Here is a 24271-nt window from a genome sequence, read left to right as displayed (position 1 = left end):
TCATAAGGCACACTCTCCAATCCAGGCAACATCCTTGTACATCTCCCCTTGCACTCTTTCTATAGTATCCACATCCTTCCTATAGTGAGGTGACCAGAACTGAATATAGTAATGAGTGTGACAGTATTTCTGAATAATTCTGAGTCTCCACCCATGTCTTGCATGACTGATAGTAGTGAAAACCGAGAGAAAGCTATTGATACAATGAAGTAAACTGTGAACACCGCCAGAGATGGAGGACCTTCATTGCTGCCCTAAATGCCAGTGTAACAGGCAGTAAGTTCTAGCCTCTGGATATCCTGAATTGACTGGAAATTCCACCAGCATCCATAGCTTCAACTGTAGAGCTCCAAAACTCTTCATTGCCCTACCAAATCCTCCCCATTTCTCCCACCTGTCCTTCTTTAAGACAATCCATGACCTACCTCTGACCAAACTGTTGATCTACTCAAATGTTTCTTAATGTGTGTTTATTAATTTTCCACTGAAGAACTTTGGAACATTTCACTATATTAAGCGGGGGGGGTGAATAAATAGAAGCTATTATTGTTTCTTAGGCTATTGAATGCAGTTCATCACAGTAGCATTCAAAAGATGGATGGGGAAGGTGCCAACAACTTTACATAAACCAAACATCCTGATTTATTTATCAATCTTGAGTGCTGACATTATCAACTTGTAGGCATAGCTGATACAAAAGTATTGTAATACTTTGCCCCTGTCATCTCAGCTGTTGGCAGTATCAGTTATACATGTCAATGTATTGTGGTGTTGAGTTAATTTAATGCAATGTTCTTAGTATTTAAAATTAAGGTATTGTTACTTCCAGTGTGATTGAAAGGGAATTCTAATTCACATTCTTATTTTCTGTTTCAGTGAAACCAAGGTCAACTCATTCATTCAGTAGTTTTTAAATATCCCAACAGATAATTAGCAATGTAAGAGTACATAGAATAGAGCTGGTTGGTAAAAAGTATATTATATTTGGTTGTAATGGAAGATTATGTAGCTTATTGAACCATGCCCTTTTGCTAGAAAAACTTGTGAAACATTTGCTGTTCTTTTTGAATTTTTTGATCATTTTCCTCATACATAGTTACCATTTTCATCAACCAAATTTCACTTATTTGTTCATTCATTCCCGTTTACTCAATATACCCTTAATGGCCACTTTATTAGATATGCCTGCTCATTATGTGGCAAACACTCAAAGCATAAGAGCATGCTGACATGGTCAAGAGGTTCAGTTGTTGTTCAGACCAAACCTCAGAGTGGGGAAGAAATATGATCTATTTGACTTTGACCATGGAATGATTTATGGTGCCAGATGGGGTGGGGGGGGGGTGGTCTGAGTATCTCAGAATCTGCTGATATCCTGGGATTTTAATGCACAGCAGTCTATAGAGTTTACAGAGAATGGTGCAAGAAACAAGCAAACATCCAGTGAGCAACAGAAGCAAAAAAAGGCTTCTTAATGAGAGAGATCGGAGGAGATTGATCAGACTGGTTCAAGCTAACGGGAAGGCGACAGTAACTCAGGTAATTACGCCTTACAGCACTGGTGTGCACTAAAGAACCTCTGAACACGCATGTTGAGCCTAGAAGTGGATGGGCTCCTTCAGCAGAAGACCACAAGCATACATGCAGCGGGCACTTTATTAGGAATTTTATATATTTATAACTAAATAGCTGCAGAGCACAGCGGTTAAATTACAGATTGGCATACAAAGCCTGAGCCATTAATCTAAAGACATGAGTTCAAATTCCTCCTTGGCAGCTGAAGTTCATGTACATTCATAAATCTGAAGTGAAAAGTGACACTAACAATGGCAGCTATGCAACAACAAGATGGTTATAAGTACTAGAGACACATGTGAGCATACAATGTAGAATTACAAAGGCTAAGCGAGTTTGGTTATGAGAAGATTGCAAACACTGTGACCTGGATGTTGATCAAGATAGGATTTGTTTCATGATTAGTGGGTGGGCTGAGAGACTGGGTGATAAAATTTATTATCTGGCAAGAAAGACGTGATTACACTGGAGAGTGGCCAATGGAGATTTTATTGGGATGCTGCTAGGATTTAAAAACTGTATCTAAAAGGAAAACATAAACAGAAGAGGTTCTATGGATGCCGGTGATCAAGAGTAACACAAGAAAAAAATAATATGCTTGAGGAACTCAGCAGCTCAGTCAGCATCTATGAAGAGGAATAAACAGTTGACATTTCAGGTCTAGATCCAATCCCAAAACGTACTTACTGCCTGTTACGCTGCTGGCATTTAGGGTAGCAGTGAAGGTCCTCCATCTCTGGTGGTGCTCAGGGATTCATTCATCATGTCAGTAGCTTCCTATTGGTTTTCACTACTATCAGGCATGCAAATTCTGGGTGGATTCTTAGGAATACTGTCATACTCAGAGGTAAAAGGATTTTTCATTGCTGTTTTCATAACATTTTTTTTTAAACCAGGAGGGTTGTTAGCCGTAAGATAAACTTAAAAACCTATAGGACCTGTGGGTAGATGACTCAGTCTGTCCTCTACCCTTTGACCTGTTTGGCATGGGTGACTCTTTCAAGTGCCAAAGCATAAAGCCCCGACTCCAGCCAACATAACTCTCCAGGTCATGGAGGAATGCAAGCCTCTGAACCCTATGACAAGGTTGTGGTCCTCTTTGAGGCAATCCCAAAATGTCAGCTGTTAACTCCTCTCCATAGATGCTGCCTGGCCTAGTGAGTTCCTCCAGCATTTTGTGTGTGTTATTCTAAAATGAAAGATGGGATCATCTCAGGTTATTTTTACTTAGTTTAGAGAAGCAGAAGGGAGAGCTCTTTGGGATGGGAATGATCTTTTTCTCTGAGCAGATGGGTCAACAATCAAGGAACTTTCATTTTAAGTAATTCATTGACAGATTAGAGAGGAGATGAGGAAATATCTTCCACTTGTTCCTAAAAGGGCCATGGTGGCAAACACCCTCATTACTTTTCACAACTGTGTTCCTGTAGAATTCTAAGCTGTAATGCTAAGGATATGATGCTGCAAGATGAGATTAAATCATGTAGCAAGCCTTTTGACTAGTGTCAATGTGATGGGCTAAATGGCTTCACTCCATTTTGTAAATTTTCAAAGATTCTTTGATTCTTTCCATAAAGCTCTGATGAACCTGGTGAAGTTTTGGCTGGGATGCATGGAATTCTTGGAATCTATCTAATCTACCAGAGGAGGTTCACGAGAATGATCCCAGGAATGAAAGGTTAACATATGAGGAGTGTTTGATGGCTTTTGGCCTGTAGGCACTGGAATTTAATATTGGGGGGGGGGGGGGGGGAGGAATCAAATTGAAACATACTAAATATTCAACGGCCCAGATAGAGTGGATGTAGATAGGATGTTTCCAATAGTGAGAGGGTCTAGGACCAGAGGTCACAGCCTCAGAATAGAAGGATGATTGTTTAGAACAGAGATGAGGAGGATTTCTTTAGCCAGAGAGAGGTGAATCAGCGTAATTAATTGCCCTAGATGGCCATGGAGGTCAGGTCAATGGTTATATACTGTATCAAGCAGAGGTTGATAAGTTCTTGATTAGTCTTGACATCAAAATTTATGGGAAGAAGGCAGGACAATGGGGATGAGAGGGAAAATAAATCAGCCATGATGAAAAGCTGGAGCAGACTTTGCGGGCCAAATTGTGCTCCTATGTCTTATGGTTTGGAATCCCTGGATGCTATGGGTCAGTGTGCATCTTTTGGATTTACCCTTCACAAGTTATTTACTAAGATGTCAGCAGGCTGACAAGTTTAAGGTCCAGTCAGACAAGGAGGAGCTTATAGCAGACAGAGGCCAAGGGTCCCAGAAGTATTCAATCTTCAGCCCCAGGGAGAGGTCTGATCTATGGAGCTCCATTCCCCAGTCTATGTCGGAGATAGGAAAAAACCTTGGCATGGCAGTAAGGAGCCTTATTTCAGCTAATTCTCTTAATTAAGTGTCTGGTGTCTCTGAGGACTGGGGCAAGTACAATCATGGGAAAACAACTAAAGTTGGTTAAATATGTGACTATTAGTCTCCCAAAACCTTGAACATCAGTGGCTTGTAGATGAGCAACCAAAATGCATATTTTAACCTGCCCATTACCTATATCTGGTTCCATCTATCCCATAGACCACTCTCCTCTCCTATCAGATTCCTTCTTCTTCAGCCCTTGACCTCTTCCACCTATCACCTCCCAGGTTCTCACTTCATCCTCCCTCTCCCCCACCTACTCGCCTACCCCCTCACCTGGTTTCACCTACCACCTGCAAATCTTGTACTCCTTCCCCTCTGCCTCCTAACTTCTTATTCTGGCTTCTTCCTCCTTCCTTTCCAGTTCTGAGGAAGGGTCTTGGCCTGAAACATCGGCTGTTTTTTATTCCTCTCCATTAATGTTGCCTGACCTGCTGAGTTCCTCCAGCATTTTGAATTATTCTTACTTAATGCCTCCCATCCAAATTTGATTCCTTATTAAAAGTAACCCCTCCACCCACCACTACCCATAGTTGCCAGCAAGCTTATGGGAAAATAAGATATGAACTAAGTTATAACACTTGAATAAAGGGTGGATAAAATAATTAGAAAAAAATTATTTCTCAAGTAGGAGTTCAGAGCAAAGAAACATAATTTTTGGTCTTGGTTGTTCAGGGCTGAGTTAGGAACCATGTTTTCACTGAAAGGATATTATAGAACTGAAACCCCCCTTCCTGAAAAAACTACTGAAGTTAAAGGAGGGAATCTCAATGAAACAGCACAGGTGATAAACAAATAATTTTCAACTTCCTTTCAAGAAAAGAACCTTCCACTTACCACGGATTCTGGCTGTGCATATCCTATATCTTCGATCCCTTTTATATTGATAATGTCAACATCTTTTTTGTCTATTGGTTTAAAGCAGTGTGTCTCATTGTGAAACGTCATGGTGGTATCAAATGATTGTAGCTTCTCCGCTGACTCAGGCAGAACTGCAGTGCCTCTGTTAACCTTGCTTGTATCTAAAAGAGGTAAGAAGTGAGAACCTCTAAATAAAATGTTAAATTTAAAGTACATTTATTATCAAAGTACATATATATTACCTTATGCTGCCAAGATTCATTTTCTTGTAGGCATTCACAGGAAAGTAAAGAAATACAATAAAAAATCGTAAAAAAACAATACATAAGTATACTGTGGAGGTGCCACGGTAGTGTGGGGCACCATGGTAGTGTAATAAGAACATAAGGAATAAGAAATAGGAACAGGAGTAGGTCATCTGGCCCATTGAGCCTGCTCTGTCATTCAATAAGTTCATGACTGATCTGGCCATACTCATCTCCACCTACCTGCCTTTTCCCCATAACCCTTAATTCCCCTACTATGCAAAAATATATCCAAACTTGTGTATTTACTGAGGTAGCCTCCACTACTTCATTGAGCAGAGAATTCCATAGATTCACCACTCTTTGGGAAAAGCAGTTCCTTCTAATCTTCATCCTAAATCTACTCCCCTGAATCTTGAGGCAATGTACCCTAGTTCTAGTCTCACCTACCAGCGGAAACAACTTCCCTGCCTCTATCTTGTCTATCACTTTCATAATTCTATACGTTTCTATATGATCTCCTCTCATTCTTCTGAATTCCAGTAAGTACAGTCCCAAGCAACTCAATCTCTCTTCATAGTCTAACCCCCTCATCTCTGGAATCAACCTGGTGAAACTCCTCTGCACAGCCTCCAAAGCTAGTATATCCTTCCTCAAGTAAGGAGACCAGAACTGCACACAGTACTCCAGGTGCGGCCTCACCAGTACCCTGTATAGTTGCAGCATGACCTCCCTGCTCTTGAATTAAATCCCTTTAGCGATGAAGGCCAACATTCCATTTGCCTTCTCTATAGCCTGCTGCACCTACAAACCAAAATGGTTATCATTAGTGTAATGCTATTACTGCTTGGGACATCAGAGTTTGGAGTTCAGTTCGGGTGTCCTCTGTAAGCAAATTAGCATGTTCTTTCTCACATGCGTGGAATTTGTTCAGGTACTCCGGTCTCCTCCCACAGTCCAAAGATGTTCTGCTTAGTAGTTTAACTGGTCATGGTAGATTGTCCTGTGATTAGGCTGGGGTTAAATTGGTGGGTTGCTGGATTGCACAACTTGACGCCAAAATAAAAATAAAATAAATAAACATAGAATGACAAAATTTCAATGCGCAAAAGACAAACTACGCAAATAAAAATAATACTGAGAACATGAGGTGTAAAGAGTCCTTGAAAGTGAGTCTGTAGATCATAGAATCCATTCAGTGATAAATGAAGTTATCTACGCCAGTTCAGGAGCCTGATGTTTGTAGGGTAATAACTATTCCTAAACCTGGTGGTGTGGGATCTAAGGATTCTGTACTATCTAATAGTAGTAGTGAGAAGAGTTTTTGGCCTGGATGGTCTTTGGCCTGGATGGTCTTTGACAGTTGCTGCTTTCTTGTGGCAGTGCTGCATGTAAATGTGCTCATTTACGGGGAGGGCTTTGCCTGTAATGGACTGGACTGTATCCAACAATTTCCGCAGACATTCCCATTCCTGGGCGTTGGTGCTTCCACGCAAAGACATGATGCAGCCAGTCAGGATACTCGCCACTGCATCGGCAATATAGTTTAACACAATCAAATGACTTAGACTTAAACTATTTACTAAAAATTGTCCAACTCCATCTTGGCTTCAGGTCTTCAGTTGCTTAAACCCTTGGCCTTGCCAATGCTTCTGGACATGATTATTTCAACACACACACTTGAACAACCTCCCTAGTTGTTCAATATGCTCGAGATCGTCCAAATCTTTGCTGCCACCTCCTAACTTACACCATCCTATTAAAAGCAACACTTTTCGGCTCATTAACCTATAAGGGTTAAGGATTTATTTGCCATGAAAATTGAACATTGAACCATACTGTGAAATACATTATGAAATTGCATAAAATCAAATCAGCACGAATGGTGCTGGGCAGCCCACAAAGGTCACCACACTTCCAGTGCCAACATCATATGCCAACAGCTCACTATCTGCAAGGGGAAAGCATATAAACTCATTACAGACAGCTGCAGGAATCAAACTCCAGTCTTACAGACGGTGCTATCACAGAATGCAACCTTGCCACATTTGGTTCTTAGTTAATTGATCTCCTGATTTTCAAAATCACAACTTTGATCTCACTGCTCCCCATCTCAGTGTTCTTCAGACCTATGACCTTCCATTTCTGAACCTCAGCCCACTCATTTTCATCACCTTGCTGGCCAGGACTCAAACTCTAAAATTACATCTCTGAATGTTTCCTGGTTTTTGAAGTCTTTTTATGATAGTTCCCATAACTCTTCTCTTTGACCAACCCTCCCATCATCTGATATATGCTGGTCTCGGACAACCTTCCCTATGACAATATTTTTATGAATTACTGAAGAGAGATAGTTTGTGATGGTAAAGATCAGAGTCAGAAATACTCCATTGTCAGTACGTGAGACATGCCAGAATTGATTGTGGTTTGCTACCATGCATAAAACACAGGACAATACCGTAACAGACAACACAACAGCAACTAACAATTTCCATGACAATCGTGCAAACAGCCAAGAGCAATCAAACCATCACATGTGCAAACATTAATAATCAGACTTAAATAAATGTGATTATATGAACAGACTCAATAATTATCAACAGAACAAGGAGAGTAGGAAAGACTGTCAAACGAAAGTTGTGCAGGGACAGTTGTGGTATTCCACCTGGGTGAGTTTTGTTGGGAAGCCGAATAGATATAGGAAAGAAACTTCGGAGCTGACGTGTGGTGATGGACTCATGGTGCCTGGCTTATGGCAATTTGGTGAACAGGTAACTGCTATAAAGATATTCTATTTTAAGCAGCTAAATGGCTAATAGAAAATAGTACTTGGGAACTTCAGTGTTTATGATTCTGTGAATTCCTAATCAATTGTGGAGTAACACACAGATAGTGCCAAATTATACATAGGAAACACAGAGGGGAAAGTGGGTGCTCCAAATGGAGAGAATTTGAGAATGGAGACAATTCAAGAAATGTATTGAAGGGCCCTCTTGGATTATGCATGTGGCTTGGTTTCTTGTCTTCTTTTAGAATTGATTTTAAAGTTCTTCTACTTGTTTTTTTTTTTTAAAGTCTTAATAGTTTGGGACCAGAGTACATCACAGAATAATTTTGGTTTTATAATCCTGCTCAAGCTCTCAAGTCTTCTTCTGTCGGTCTCCTCAATTTAAATGATCTCCCTCAAAAGAGAGAGATCTTTTTGGCAGGCCAGCTATTTTTAACTACGCTCCCAAACTGTGGAATTCAATACCTAAAATGATCAAGGATGTAGACTCAGTTTACACTTTCAAATGCCAACTCAAGGTATTTATTTAACCTTGCTTTTAACTAACTTTTTTTGTCTTTTATTTTCATGTTTATCTTTATTGTTTATTTTATTTTCATGTTTGCAATTTATCCCCTTTTAACTTTGAATTATGTCATTTGTATGAAAAGTGCTCTGTAAATAAGCTATGATTGGTAAGATATGTATTCATACAGTTCTCATATTTTTATGACATTGAAGGAGGCTATTTAATCCATTTAGTCAATACAAGCTCTCAGAGTAACCCCATCAGTCTTATTCTTCCATGTAGCTGCGGGTGGTAAGGTAGCATTGTGGTTAGTGTAACACTATTACAATGCCAGCAACCTGGTTGGAATTCTGCCACTGCCTGGAAGGAGTTTTTATGTTCACCTGTGACCATGTGGGTTTCCTTTGGCTGTTATAGTTTCCTCCCACATTCCTACGGGTTAGTTGGTCACATGAGTGTTACTGGGCGGCGCAGGCTCATTGGGCTGGGAGGACCTGTTGCTGTGCTGTATAAACATAAAAAATACACCTTCATTCTGTTGGAGATATAGACCAGCCACAATGATTTCCTCCCAAATTACTTTGTGTGACTTTATTTATATTTATTTATTGAGATACAGTGCAGAGTATGTCCTCATGGACCTTTGAGCCTCGCTGCTCAGCAATTCCCCAAATTGATCCTAGCACAATCCTGAGACAATTAACCTACCAACCAGTAGGTCTTTGGACTGTAGGAGGAAACTGGAGCACCCAGAGGAAACCCTCACAGTCCCGGGGAGAACGTACAAACTGCTTACAGGCAGTGGCAGGAATTGAACCTAGCTTTGTGCTAACCACTTTGCTACTGTGCTGCCCTTGACGGGAAACCAGTTGGTGGTGGAGTCCCCCTGCTCCCCTTATCCTCCTTACTGGAAGATGCTGTGGGTTTGGGAGATGCTGTCAAAGTAGCCAGGGTGATGGTCAACAATACAGCTATGGCAGGCAGTCTCCTCAGGTACACCGAATTGTCAAAATGGATCTCAGATCTTCTACTGTCATAGTGTATGATTCCACACACTTTGCCTGTGTCCATTTTGACTGACAGTCCAACAAGACCAGGAGAGTCTGAAACAAGTATGTGGATACACTGATGTGGCTTTGCATATTTGTGATGGTGCTCTTCAAAGGCTTTGATTTACGATCCTGGCAGAGTCTGCGTTTGCTGACCAGCTCTTCAATATGCATGTGCAAACTGGGCCAAGAGGCAATGATGTGAGTTACTGCTTTCCTGTGAACAAATTCTCTGGCTGAATATTTGTCATCTTGATCGGTGGCCTGAAATAGTTTTGCTGATGACATTGCATCATAAGAGAGCTTAATATTTGTGTAAATCCCCTTATGAATGTTCCATGATAATGACTTCCTTAATCCACATCATCCTGTGCTTAACAACACACACAAAATGCTGGAGGAGCTCAGCAGGCCAGGCAGCATCTATGGAAAGAAGTACAGTAGATATTTCACACTGAGACTCTTCAAAGGGTCCTGCCTAAGGGTCCCCATTTGAAGGGTTGACTGTACTCATTTTCATAAACACTGCCTGGCCTGCTGAGTTCCTCCAGCATTTTGCTTCTGCTGTTCCGATTTCCAGCATCTGCAGATCTTCTCTTGTTTGTAATCCTGTGCTTATGTGTGTTAGATCAAAATGAATATATGAAAATGTGAACAGATCGACATATTGCTCTAGGAGATATTCAAGATGTAGTTGCAAATTGCTTACATTAAACACATTCTAATAAATTCTCAACATTATATCCTTGACTATAAGATAAAAGCAAGCATGTAATGTTGAGACTTTATAAAGCACTAGTGAAGCCCCACTTGGAGTATTGTGAGCAGTTTTGGGCCCCTTATCTTAGAAAGGCCATTCTGAAACTGGAGAGGGAATTGAGCGCCGATCTTACAGCTAGTGCTGTAAGGTATTACACTAACTGATACACTAACTGGCCGGGCACCTTGGGCCATTTATCTCATAATTGAGTTGGTTATTAATGATTGGTAACCATTATGAGAAATTACACGAGTTCAAGTTTTCAATGTCAGATTTTCAGGTTTTTATTTATTTGTCAGAAAGTGTCTTCACAATGATGGGGCTTCACTGAATGTCTTTGCAGTCAATACCTTGTCTTTGAAGTCAATATCTCTACCTGAAATTGGGAAGACAACAGCGATGTCAATGCAACACACACAAAATGATGGAGGAACCTAGATGAATGCACTTTAGCACTGGAAAGGAAAGGGGAAGACAACAGAATTTAAAAGGTGCAGAAGTGGAAAGAGGAAAGCTAGGAAGTGATAAGATGAAGCCAGGATAGTGGGAAAGGTTGGAGAGGATCGTATCTGATAGGAGAGGAGAGTGGACCAGAGGGGAGAGGAAAGGAGGTGGGGACTGGGGGGAGGGGATAAGCAGGTGAAAAAAGAGGCCAGAAAGGGGAGGGAAACATTTTTTTAACCAGAAGGAGAAATCGATATTCAGGTATTCAGGTCGGAGCCTACTCAGACAAAAAATAAGGTGTTGCTCCTCCAACCTAAGGGTGGCCTCATCGTGGCACAAGAGGTGGCCATGGCCCATCTTGTCGGAATGGGAATCTGAATCAAAATGTTTGGCCACTGGGAAGCTCTGCTTTTGGAGGATGGAGCAGAGGTGCTCGATGAAGCAGTCCCCCAAATTGCAACAGGTGTCACCAACGTAGAGGAGGCACATCTAGAGCACTGGACAATGTTCATAATGTCAATAATCATAACAAAATACCAAACTGAAAATAACAGCCTCACTGCTTCAGGAACATAGACTTTCAGTCACGCTCAAGACAACAGCAACTTTGAGAAGAGTACTTTGGACCAAAGATTGGACTAAGTTATTAGACAAGAACAATGTGGTTTACAAAATCCAATGCGGGGACTGCAGCAAATATTACATTGGCCAAATTGGGAGAAAGCTACCCATGAGGATCCATGAACATCAACTGGCTTTAAAGCAACGTGACCAATTCACCCTTGGTCTCTACCTCCGAAGATAGGGAGGGACACAAATTCAACTGGGCATCAGTTAAAATCATGGCACATGAGAACATGCAGCATGCAAGATAATTCCTAGAAGTGTGGTCTTCTGCAAACCATTCTGTAAACAAACACATAGACCTTGAACCTGTTTATGAGCCAATGTGGGCAAAATTCCAGACCACAATGCACAAATTCACCACACAACCACAATGGCAAGATTTCTTCCCCACATCACAAACGAGTTTCTGAAATAACATCCAACCTGCTAATCAGAAAGTATATAAAAGCCATGCTTTTGGAGGACATAGCACAATTAACAGTGCACTGACGATGTCTTCTCGCATGCTGCTGAAATGTCTGCAAGTAAATCGCCAAGATCAGAGAACAACCTGATCCAACCATCAACCACCCGAGCTACACATCTTGCAAACTGAATCGTGCCTTTGAAGCCATTTTTTAAATTAATGCATTTTTTCATTATTGCTACTAGTGACATTGATCCTATTTAATATTTGCTTTTCATACTGCTCATTAGTTTCAACATTTATCAAGCCTTTGTGGCTTTCCACAAGCCTTGCCACTACAACTTGGCTGATGTTCTTTGGCATCCACTCCTGGGTCTAGCTTTATGCACTGAGTCTATGTGGCCTTTCCTTTTGCGGCTGAAGCTCTTCACTGCTCCAAACAGGCATGATTGATTACAGTCACAGCAGCTTTTACTCTCACTCTAATTTCTGCATGAAACTGCCCCACTTGGCTTGAAATTACTAACTGTACTCCCACCTATTTTTCTCTATACAGCACTCAGACCAAGACTATGAAGCAGCAGAAATTTGTTAACATTTCTAAAATGCATAATATTAAGTTCAAAATAAATTCATTATCAAAGTTAGTATATGTCACCATATACTACCCTGAGATTATTTTTTCTTGCAGACAATCACACCAGAACAAAAAAATACAATAGAATCAATGAAAATCTACAAAGATTGACAAACAATCAATGTGCAAAAGACAAACTGTACAACTGCAAAAAAAAAGCAAATAATAATAAACAAGTAAATAACACTGAGAACATGAGTTGAAGAGGTCTTGAAAATGAGAATGGTCAATAGCTAAACAGTATTTTATATATTGTTTGCTGGCTTAGAGACTACTATTCATCAGTAGCATTTTTTGCTGTATTGATAAAAAACATTATAATAGATTTTAAGAATGTGATTTATGCTTGAATCTTAATTCACTCAATTTTCAATGGATTATTGCTGCCACTTTAAGTGTTACCATTAATGTGGTATTGATGTATAATGGTGGGCAAAAATCTGACTGCAGGCCTGTGGACTAATTTCACTGTCTGGCCAGAAGCCTATGCTTCCAAAATTGAATTGCTTGAAGGGAAGTGTAGGCTGGAATGCAAATCAGAAGTTAAACAGATACTGTGGTCTCTCCTTTAACGGAAAATTCAAACACAGATTGGCATTGCACAGTACCTGTATTCAGTCAGCGGTGGCAGCCCTGTTGCCTGCTATGTGAGCTTTCCATCCCTCTCAAACTTTGACCTCCATTCTCTGGCCTCTTATTAGGTGCACCTTGGAACCTGGTGTGGTCTTCTGCTGCTGTAACCCATCCACTTCAAGGTTCAACATGTTCTGCATTCAGAGATGCTCTTCTGCACACCACTGACACCCATGATTGTTTGAGTTTAAATTCTATAGACTGTTGGGCATGAAAATCCCAGGAGCACAGCAGATTCTGAGATACTCAAACCACCCTGGCTGACGCTAACAATCACTCCACGGTCAAAGTCACTTAGATCGCATTTCTTCCCCTCTCTGTTGCTGGGCCGAAACAACAACTGAATCTCTTGAACATGTCTGTATGCTTTCATGCATTGAGTTGCTGCCACATGATTGGCTGATTAGTTAATTGCATTAACAAGCAGGTGTATCTAATAAAGTGGCCACTGAGTATATTTTTCTATGGTCTCCTATGCTGTTATAATGAGACCCAACACAAGTTCAAGGAACAGCAACTCATCTCCAACATGGGTGTGATGAAATATCCAGGCTTAATAACAAATTCCACAACTTCAGGTAACTTGATTTCTCGATCACTTTTGGTCAGTAGAACCAACTGACAGGGGAAGGGGCAAATATAGCTTACTGGAACACACACAAAATGCTGGTAGAGTACAGCAGGCCAGGCAGCATCTATAGGAGAAGCACTGTTGACATTTTGGGCTGAGACCCTTCGTCAGGACTATGTAGGACTAGTAGTCCTGACGAAGGGTCTCGGCCCAAAACGTTGACAGTGCTTCTCCTATAGATGCTGCCTGGCCTGCTGTGTTCCACCAGCATTTTGTGTGTGTTGCTTGAATTTCCAGCATCTGCAGATTTCCTTGTGATAGCTTACTGGAACTTTAAAGCCATTTGCTTTGGGCAGATGAGACTCATCAGCCATGGTTAGCAAGTCACCTGGAAGGAAAATCTCTGCTGTCTTGTGGCTATACCCACTCATGTTGAAGGTGTTGGAAGTTAACCCTAAGTAAATCCAGAGCTGGAGTCCTTAATGCAGTCCTACATTGAGTTCAACACTGACTGGCAACTTCAGCAATGCCACTGATGCCAAACTGCCTTTACTTTGGATTCATTAGCTGCATCGAGAGGGGGAGCTTGCTACATGGGCAACAGCTTGCTCTCCATTCTGCCCTTGTTTGTGTGCCATCCATTATCACCCTGACCAATGGAGGGCTTCAAATGCTGGTCATTTCTTTTTTATCTATTTGTGATTTTGGCTCAGATTTTTATTTCCGCTCAGTAAACACAGCTTGACCTGGTAGGCATGTCCCACAGTCTGACACTTCATTATCAAAATACTGTAAGTGTCCCATCACGCCGTTGGGCTGGATGACTTTGCAACTTATCTCTGCAGCAACCCTGTGACAGATATCAGATTCAGATTTATTTATCATATGCAGTGAACGTGGTAGCAACATGGCAGTGCAGTGGTTAGCACAATACTTTACAGAGCCAGCAAACACCAAAAGGGGTTAATTTCACACAACTTCTGTGATCCTGTAGATTTCCTCTGGGTTCTGTGGTTTCCTCCCACATTCCAAATGCCTGCTTGTTGATGCAAATTTCTAATCAGCCAATCGTAAGGCAGCAACTCAATGCATAAGAGCAAGTGGACATGGCCAGTTGTCGTTGAGGGTTAGTAAGTTGTGGCATACTATATTGTCACTGGAAGCATGGAGGCACTTGCAGACTGCTCCAAGCACAACCCTTGGACTGTGTTGGTTGATGACGCAAACGACACATTTCACTGTATGTTTCGAAACTTTGATGTCCGTGTGACAAATTAAACTTCATCTGTTGTTTTCTTATCAAAACATACAGAGAAAAGTGCCATTGGCATTAACAACCAACACACCCAAGGATGTGTTGGAGGAAGCTGGCAAGTGTCACCACACATTCCGGTGCCAACATAGCATGACCACAAAGCTCAGCAGAACAACACAAGCAACAGATCACTTCTTCATCACTTTCTGTCAGTCACCTTATGTACAGACAGTCCAATTCCTGGCATCACTCTATGGATGTCCAATCAAACTATGCATATATGAGCTCGTTCAAGTATTAATATAGTGTTCTTGTATGTGTGTTTTGTGCTGTTGTGTCTGGAGTAATAACTATTTCATTCTCATTTACACTTGTGTACTGGAAATGACATTAAAGAATTTTAAATTAATTAATTGAAATGCAGTGTGGAACAGGCCCTTCTGGCCCTTCGAGTCATGCTGCCCAGCAGTCCCCAATTTAACTCCAGCCTAAACACGGGACAAGTTACAATGACCAACCGACCTACCAAGCAGTAGGTCTTTGGACTGTGGGAGAAAACTGGAGCACCTGGAGGAAACCCATTGAGTCACAAGAACCAACAAACTACCCACAAGCAGCAGCGGGAATTGAATCCGGCTCGCCTGTATTGTAAAGCATTGTGCTAACCATTACGCCATCATGCCATCTTAACCTTGAAACAACAATAACAACAGAACGAAATGAGACAACAATTTGCTTTGTCTCATCCATTCCTACCGTACCTTATCTGCAGCTTAATAATAACTTGTTTTCTCTCTTCCGCAGTTCTTATAAAAGGTTTTCAATAAAAAAAAATTAACTCTGATTCTCTTTCTATGGATCTGGCTGACTTGCATATTGGCATCATTTTCTGTATGTTGGAATGTACCCAGTGAGAATATTTACATTCACTGGAGAATTCTGGACAGATGCAAGCAAGGAGCAAGCTCTTGTTTACGCTCAAGCCACAAATAGCAACAAACAAGTTGTTGAGGAAAGATATTCTTGACCTTTATTTTACATCCCCATGTGGTGTGATTAATATCAAACAACAGCAAATATTTGCAACTTTATGGCCTCTTTACGGAGTCAGAGATGGACACAGAGCCAAATGAGAAATTCAGAAAGGGAGATAAGATATTTAAGCAAAGTGTTGATCCCTAATGAGAATGGGAAGTGAGGGTGGAAGAGAGGGGAGGCATAAGGGGAAAGGTTTAATTAAGAATCCTGAGACAAGGGAATACTAGTGCCTAGTGATATGGAAGAATACACTAATCATTCATGTTACAAATACAGTAAGTCCAGTATTGGCAAAGGAAGATAACATACAGTGGCCAACTTTTGAGGTACACCTGCTCTTTGATGTAAATATCTAATAGCCAATCATGTGGCAGCAATGTAATGTATGAAAAAATGCTGACATGGTCAAGATGTTCAGTTGTTGTTCAGACCAAAAATCAGAATGGGGAAGAAATGTGACCTAACAGGCTTTGAATATGGAATGATTGTTGGTGCCAGATGGGATGGTTTGAGTACCTCAGAAACTGCTGATCTCTTGGGAGTTTCACGCACACCAGCCTCCAGAATTAACAGAGAATGGTGCGAGAAACAAAGAAGAATCCCCTCAATGGCAGTTCTGTTGATGAAAATGCCTTGTTAATGAGAGAGTTCAGAGGTGAATGACCAGACTAGTTCAGGCTGATAGGAAGGTGACTATAACTCATAATCCCACATTACAACAGTGGTGTGCAGAAAGTCATCTCTGAATGCACAATATGTCAAAACTTGAGCAGATGGGCTACAGCAGCAGAAGATCACAAACATACACTCGGTGGCCACTTTATTGAGTACAGGAGATTACTAAAAAAAGTGGCTACAGAGCTTATGTGGGTTTGAGGTGGAGGTGGGGTTGTGTAATTGTGAAGGGAGCTTGTAGGCTTCCATTCAGAAACTGATAGTTTGTAGCCTCCTTACTTTTCATGGAATTTTGAGTCCACAGCAAGATTGGTTCTAGTTTAAACAATTTCCTATCTGGTGCTCATCCACATCAATGGATTTGACTTCAGGGAGCAAAAATAAATTCAGGTGACAGAGGTGTGGGTGGAGCTTGTTTAAAATGCTATCTACCGCTGTGTTGAAGAGCTCACTCACGTGCACCAATTTTATGTAGGAGAAATCTCTATTCCAGACAACTGAAAAGCTCTGGACAAACTTGTGGACTGCAAGCTTCTCACGTATATACAGGTGAATGGGGGAGTCTTGCAGCTACATTCAACTGCTCAATATCATCTCCTCATGGACAGGAGTGCAAAATGGAAGACATCCATTACAAATACAATGGAGAGTATCCTGTATGAAATTTTGCCACTCAATTCAATGGAAGGGAATAGCTGAAAGGAACTGGGGAAAAAAAGCATGGTGGACACAGCCCAGCCCATTGCAGGAAAAGCACTCCCCACAACTGAGCACATTTCTAAGGAGCACTGCTACAAGAAAGCACCATCTATCATTAAGGACCTTCGACATCTAGGCCATGCTCTCTTCTCTCTGCTGCTATCGGGAAGAAGGTATAGGAGTCTTAGGTCCTACACAACCAGGTTCAGCAAGTTATTACCCTTCGCCCATCAGGCTCTTGAACCAGCATGGATAACATTACTCATCTCAACAGTGAACTAATTCCACAACTTATTGACTCACTTTCAAGGATTCTACGACTCATGTTCTCAGTGTTATTTATTTACATATTTATTTGTTTATTTATTTGCAGAGTTTGACTTTTGCACGTTGGTTGTTTGTCAGTCTTTGGTGGTAGTTTTTCATTGATTCTATTGTATTTCTCTGTTCTACTGTGAACACCACATGGAGCCAACAGAGATGGGTGAGCTCTTAAATGGATTTTTTCATCTGGGAGACACTCACAGAATCTATAGAAGTGAAACAAAAGATCAGCAAGGTCATGGATCATATACAGATTACAGAGGAGGTTTTTGCTGTCTTGAGGCAAATTAGGGTGGATAAATCCCCAAGACCTGATAAGGTGTTCCTTTGGACATAGTGGGAAGCTAGTTCAAAAATTGCAGGAGCCCTAGCAGAGATATTTAAAATGTACTTAGGCATGGGTGAGGTGCTGGAAGATTGGAGAATAGCTAATGTTGTTCTGTTGTTTTAGAAAGGCTCTAAGAATAAGCTGGAAAATTATAGTCCGGTGAGCCTGACATCAGTACTAAAGGATATTCTAAAGGACTAGATATACAAATATTTGGTTAGAAAGGGACTGATTAGGGGTAGTCAACATGGCTTTGTACATGGTTGGTAATGTCTAACCGATCTTAGAACTTTTCGAGGAAGTTACCAGGAAAGTTGACGAAGACAAGGTAGTGGATGTTGTCTACAAGGAATTTAGAAAGGCCTTCGACGAGGTCCCATATAGGAGGTTGGTCAAGAAGGTTCAGTCACTTGGCATTCTGAATGAGATGCTATATATGATAGATGTGAGGTGCTGCAAGTGTGAGATGCTGCCCTTTGTGAGGTGTTACACTTTGGGAAGACAAACCAAGTGAATAGTAGGGCACTGAAGAGTGAGGAAAAACAGAAGAATCTGGGAATTGAGATCCATAATTCCTTGAAAGTGGCGTCACAGGTAAATCGAGTCCTAAAGAGACCTTTCAGCATATTGGCCTTCATAAATCAAAATATTGACTACAGGATTTGTAATGTTATGTTCACATTGACATTGATAAGGCCTAATTTGAAGTATTGTGTGCAATTATGGTCACCAACTTACAGGAGCAATCAATAAGACTGAAAGAGTGCAGAGAAAATTTACAAGACTGTTGTCAAAATGGCAGGGCACTGAGGAGTCCAGAAGAACAAAGGGATCTGGGACTAGAGATCCTTCAATCCTTGCAAGTGGCAACACAGGGAGATAGGGTCTTGAAGAGACCTATTGGTAAATTGACCTTTATAAATCAAAGTACTGAGTACAAAAGTTGTGATGTTATGTTGAAGTTGATGGTGATGAGGCCAAAGTTGAAGTATTATGTGCAGTTCTGGTCAAATACCTACTGGAAAGGTATTAATTAGATTAAAAGAGTGCAGAGAAAATTTATAAGGGTGTTGGGGAAAGGAGTTACAGGAAAAGGTTGAATAAGTGAGGATTTCCTTCCCTGGGGCTTAAGAGAATGAGGAGATATATGATAGAGGTATACAAAATAATAAAGGGTATAAATAGGATAAATGCAAGCAGAATGTACCATGAGGTTGGGTGCAACTAGATCTAGAGGTCATGGGTTAAGGGAAAAAGTGAAATGTTTAAGGAGAACCTGAGGGGAAACTTCTTTACTCAGAGGCTGGTGAGACTGTGGAGTCAGCTGCCAGCAGAAGTGGAGATTGGATTAGGCATATTAATAGATTGCCATGGACCAGATGGGCTGAATGGCCTTTTTCTGTCCTGTAGTGTTCTATAACTCCTTTGAGAAAATAACGAGCTGGATAGATGAAGGAGAATTGGTGGATGTTTTGCTTTTGGATTTTCAGAAGGCCTTTGACAAGGTGCCACACATGAGATTGCTTAGCAAGTTAAGAGCCCATGGTATTACAGGAAAGATACCAGCATGGATAGAGCATTGGTTAATTGGCAGGAGGCAAAGAGTGGGAATAAAGAGAACCTCTGCTAATTGGTTACAGAAGTTCTGCAGCGTTCGATGTTGGAACTGCTTCTTACATTGTATTTTAATGATTTTGATGCTGGAATTGATGGCTTTGTGGGCAAGTTTGCAGATGATACGAAGATAGGTGGAGGGGCAGGTAGTGTTCAGGAAACAAGGAGGCTCCAGGAGGATTTAGGATTATGGGCAAAGAAGTGGCAGATGGAATACAGTGTCAGGAAATGTACTTTGGTGAAGGAATAGAAGAGTAGACTATTTTCTAACTGGAAAAAGTTTTTTTAAATCCAAGGTGCAAGGAAACCTGGGCACCTTCATGCAGGATTTCCTAAAGGTTAATACGCAGGTTGAGTCTGTGGTGAGGAAGGCAATTGTGATGTTAGCATTCATTTCAAGATGTCTAAAATATAAAAACAAGGATGTAATGTTGAGGCTTTATAAGGCATTGGTGAGGTCTCACTTGGAATATCATGAGCAGGTTTGGACCCCTCATCTAAGAAAGAATATGCAGACATTGGAGACGGTTCAAGGGAGGTTTACAAAAAAAAATAATTCCAGGAATGAAAGGCTTATCGTATGAGTGGTGTTTGATTGCTCTGGGCCTCTACTCACTGGAATTTCAAAGAATGAGGGGGGGATCTCATTGAAGCCTATCGAATGTTGAAAGGCCTGGATTGAATGGATGTGGAGAGGATATTTCCTATAGCAGGGGTGCCTAGAATCAGATGGCGATAAGAAGGAAGTTCTGTACCCAGAGGGTGGTGAATTTGTGGACCTTGTTGCCAGAGATGGCTGTGGAGGCCATGACATTGGGTGTGTTTAAGGCAGAGGTTGGTATTTTCTTGATAAGCCAGGGTGTGAAAGTTTTCAGGGAGAGGGCAGGAGAATGCATTTGAGAGGGAAATGCATCAAATGGCCGAATGAGCTGAATGGTCTAGTTCTGGTCCTATGTCTTGTGGTCTTGGACTCTAAAACGCAGATGACTCTCAAGGTGTATATGTACTTAGATAATAAATTTTACTTTGAACTGAGGTATTTGTAAATAGCATACTCTTTTCAATAGTTTGGGGGATTTTAATTCCCTTTCAAAGCCTTTGATTATTTTTGAATTTGGTGTTTGATAATTCTGGTTAAATCAGCAGGGTCCTTTTTCAGTTTCACCCTCTATCAGCCAACCATCATTGCATGGCACTTCCAGCATGGGACTGGATTGGCTCTCCATTGTACACTGTTGTCTATTGAATACATACTATATACTATACTATACGGGGTGGAGAATGATCTCTACCAAAAAAGGTGTATGGCACTTTTCCTCCTCTGGCCTGTAGGTCACCCTTGGGCAAGATGTGGCACCTGTTTAGCCTCTCCACCCTAATCAGAGTCACTTGAAGCCATGGGAGCAGGTGGTGGATGCTCATATGAGCAGCTGGTGTGTATCACGAGTCCTGGTTATGCAACCAGGCAGACAAACTCTGAAGAGTATTGATAATGGCTGGGGTCACCCATCTTGTAAAAACACTGCCCAGAAGGAGGCAATGGTAAACCACTTCTGTGAAAGAATTTGCCAAGAACAATCATGGTCAAAGACTATGATCCCCTACATCATTCGACACAGCACGTAATGATAATGACAATTACATACACCAGATCCATTTAGAGCTACCTGTTCAAAATTTTGTGGACAGGCCTCTTAATATCAGTCCCTGTATGTTTGTGATCTCACATTATCATTGATTTCTTCAAATTAAATACTCTCTGGGCTAACTTGTGTTACGAATGTGGAGCAACTCTGAGGGGCCGAAGGGTGCAAAGTCGCCCCCTCCTTTTTGAGAATCGCAAGATCGCTAGTATTTCGGGTATGAAACCCAGGAGATGAGAGAGAAACACAGCATGTCAGTAATGAGAGAGACACAGGAACAGCAAAGGCAGTTGTTATAGACAACTCAGAATACACAAGGTTTGGAATGTCTCCTAACTAACATGGAACGGAACCACTGATTACTGCTGTTGTTTCTTGGAGAATGAATTGTGTATTGAGTACTGTACTATTCATTGAAGCCCCTCAGGGGACAACCAGAGTGGTCTGGTTGAGGGATTGCATCATCCCAACCTGATTGACATCTGAGACCCTGTGAGTAAGGATAAAAGAGGGATCTGGGGAACACCCCTCAGACACACCAGGAGAAATGCTAGAAATCCAGTGACAGCATTTTATAGCGAAAGCCGGTGAGAGCTTGTGTGCGTCCTCCCTTGCCTGGGTGGTGGGCTCATCACGGAAGAACGGTTTAGCTAAAGGAGAGGTCATACTTGAACGGCCACAAAAATGAGACACCGACGGATCAAAATCATAAAGGAAGGTTGGCAAAAACAATAGCGGTAACTGTTCCCATTCTTCTATCTCTCTCTCTCTCCAACAATTGCAACACAGTGACAAACAAACGACGGCAGCCTGTATGAACTGAAATGAACTTTAGATTTCCATCGGACAATTCATTATCCCCTAGACAATGATAGAGCTTGTTTCTTATTGATTATTATTATACCCGCACTTTTAGGTTTCGTATTGACGACGTATATTATCTGTATATTTGCATTGATATTATTTTTGTGTATTTTGACTAATAAATACTGTTAAAAATAGTATCATCAGACTCCAACGGATGTCTCTATCTTTGCTGGTAAGTAACCCAGTTACGGGGTTCGTAACACTTGTCTCTGCAACACAGTCAAGTCATTGGGCTGTGTTGGATGAGCAACAATTCTTGATTGGTCAGGGCATGAAAGGATTCAAGGAGAAAGGAGGGGAATGGGGCTGAGAGGAAAATTGGATCAGCCATGATGAAATAGCGGAGCAGACTCAATAGGCCAAATGGCCTAATTCTGTCCTATATCTTATGGTCTTATGGTGATGATAACTGTATGTTGATACCACACTTCAATTAAGTTCAGTGGATGTGGATGACTCAAACAAGGATCGTAAATTCTGGCCTATTATTTTCAGGTACAATGGTATCTCAATTCTTCACATCAAAAAAAAACTACTGAAGCAATACTGACTTTGCAACATAGCTTCAGGTCCAGATATTGCTATATGTATATATATCAATCCAACCTGATCACTCAGTGTCCCTGTAACTTTCTGGATTATTTCTTTCTGAGAGTAGTAGATGGAATTATACACTAAGTACAGCATTCACAGTATCACAATAGCCTTGAAAATGGCAGCTGAGATTTTCAAGCGTACAATAGATGCAAAAGATTATTTTAATGTGAGAAATTTTCTGACCACGTTGTCCATGATGTGTGTGACAGGAAACGGGTTGGGGAGAAAATATAGGACAAAAGAAGAGTCAGAGATGCAAAATGTTTGCATCACATTGTAAATATGCATGCATAAAATAAAATGTTGATAGGTTTACAGTCCGTGTCCTTCTATTGGCAAAGATAATATGTGGTTAACAGAAATGTATTAAAACAGATTTCAAAACATGGGAATTTCATCTGGCTCCTTTCAGTTAATCAGTTTTAATTCATTGTTATCTGGGAATCTTGTGATTCTCCAACCGTCTTAATGGATCAAATTTGAATGGAAATGTAAATGTCAAATTAACTCCACTTTGCTCAACCATCAGGCTCTTGAACTAAAGGGGATAACTTCACTCAACTTCACCTGTCCCATCATTAACATGTTCCCACAACCAATGGACTCAAATTAATCTCACGTTCTTGATATTTATTGGTTATTTATTTATTATCATTTATTTATTTATTTATTTATTTATTTATTTTTGTATTTGCATAGTTTGTTGTCTTCTGCACTCTGGTTGAAAACTTAGTTGTGTGATCTTTCGTTGACTTAACAATCTCTTCACATTGTTACCATTGGGAAAGAGGTCCAGAAACATGCAGGCGCACACTCAGCGATTCAGGAACAGCTTCTTCCCCTCTGCCAGCCAATTTCTAAATGGACATTGAACCCATGAATACTACCTCACTACTTTTTATTTCTGTGGGTTTTTTTGCAATACTTATTTTAACTTAACTATTTAATAGACATATACATAAATACTTACTGTAATTCAGTTTTTTCTCTATATTTACCATGGATTTCTTTGTACTGCTGCCATAAAGATAACAAATTGCATGACATATGCTGGTGATATTAAACCTGATTCTGAAAAGGTTATGGTTGTTTATTCTATAGATTTATTGAGTATGCCCACAAGAAAATGACTCTCAGGGTTGTATATGGTGATATATATGTACTTTGATAATAAATTTACTTTGAAAAAGGATGTGCATTTAGACAAGGAGAATGGAAAAAGCCATAAAATTTTTAGAAAACAATGCAGGAGGAGGAGCAAAGGTACACAGCTCAACCACAATATCCCTCAAGGTTGCCACACTGCATTTGTTTGCAACTGCACCGGCGCGTGATGAGGACTGCTGTACCATCAATCAACAGGCCATGACACTCAGGGACTTGGGCTATATATTCTTTTTGTGACTGTTTTTTTTCTGCTGTCTTAACTGTATGTGCCATGTGTGTTGTGTGTGACTGTTGGTACTGTGTTTTGCACCTAATGCACCCTAATGCGGAGGAACACTGTTTCATTTGGCTACATTCATGTGTATTGTTGAATGACAATTGAACTTGAACTTGGTTAGGTGAATGGGCAAAGAAATTGCAGATGGAATACAGAACCAGGAAGTCTATGGGCATGCAATTTGCTGGAAAAAATAGAAGTGTAGATTATTTTCTAAGTGGAGAAAAAAATCAAAAATTGGAGATGCAAAGGGACTTGG

General features: G+C 40.8%; 1 protein-coding gene across 1 annotated transcript in view; it reads right to left on the bottom strand.

The window, feature by feature from the left end:
- Positions 1-24271, bottom strand: part of ano1a (anoctamin 1, calcium activated chloride channel a) — a 282789-nt gene that overhangs the window by 240949 nt on the left and 17569 nt on the right. Inside the window, exon 3 of the mRNA XM_059976065.1 lies at positions 4837-5021. Coding sequence (XP_059832048.1) covers positions 4837-5021 — 185 coding nt within the window. The remainder of the gene's footprint in view (positions 1-4836; positions 5022-24271) is intronic.

Source organism: Hypanus sabinus, chromosome 7 (assembly GCF_030144855.1).
Source record: "Hypanus sabinus isolate sHypSab1 chromosome 7, sHypSab1.hap1, whole genome shotgun sequence".
Taxonomy (NCBI): domain Eukaryota; kingdom Metazoa; phylum Chordata; class Chondrichthyes; order Myliobatiformes; family Dasyatidae; genus Hypanus; species Hypanus sabinus.
This window is presented reverse-complemented; position numbering and strand designations above follow the sequence as displayed.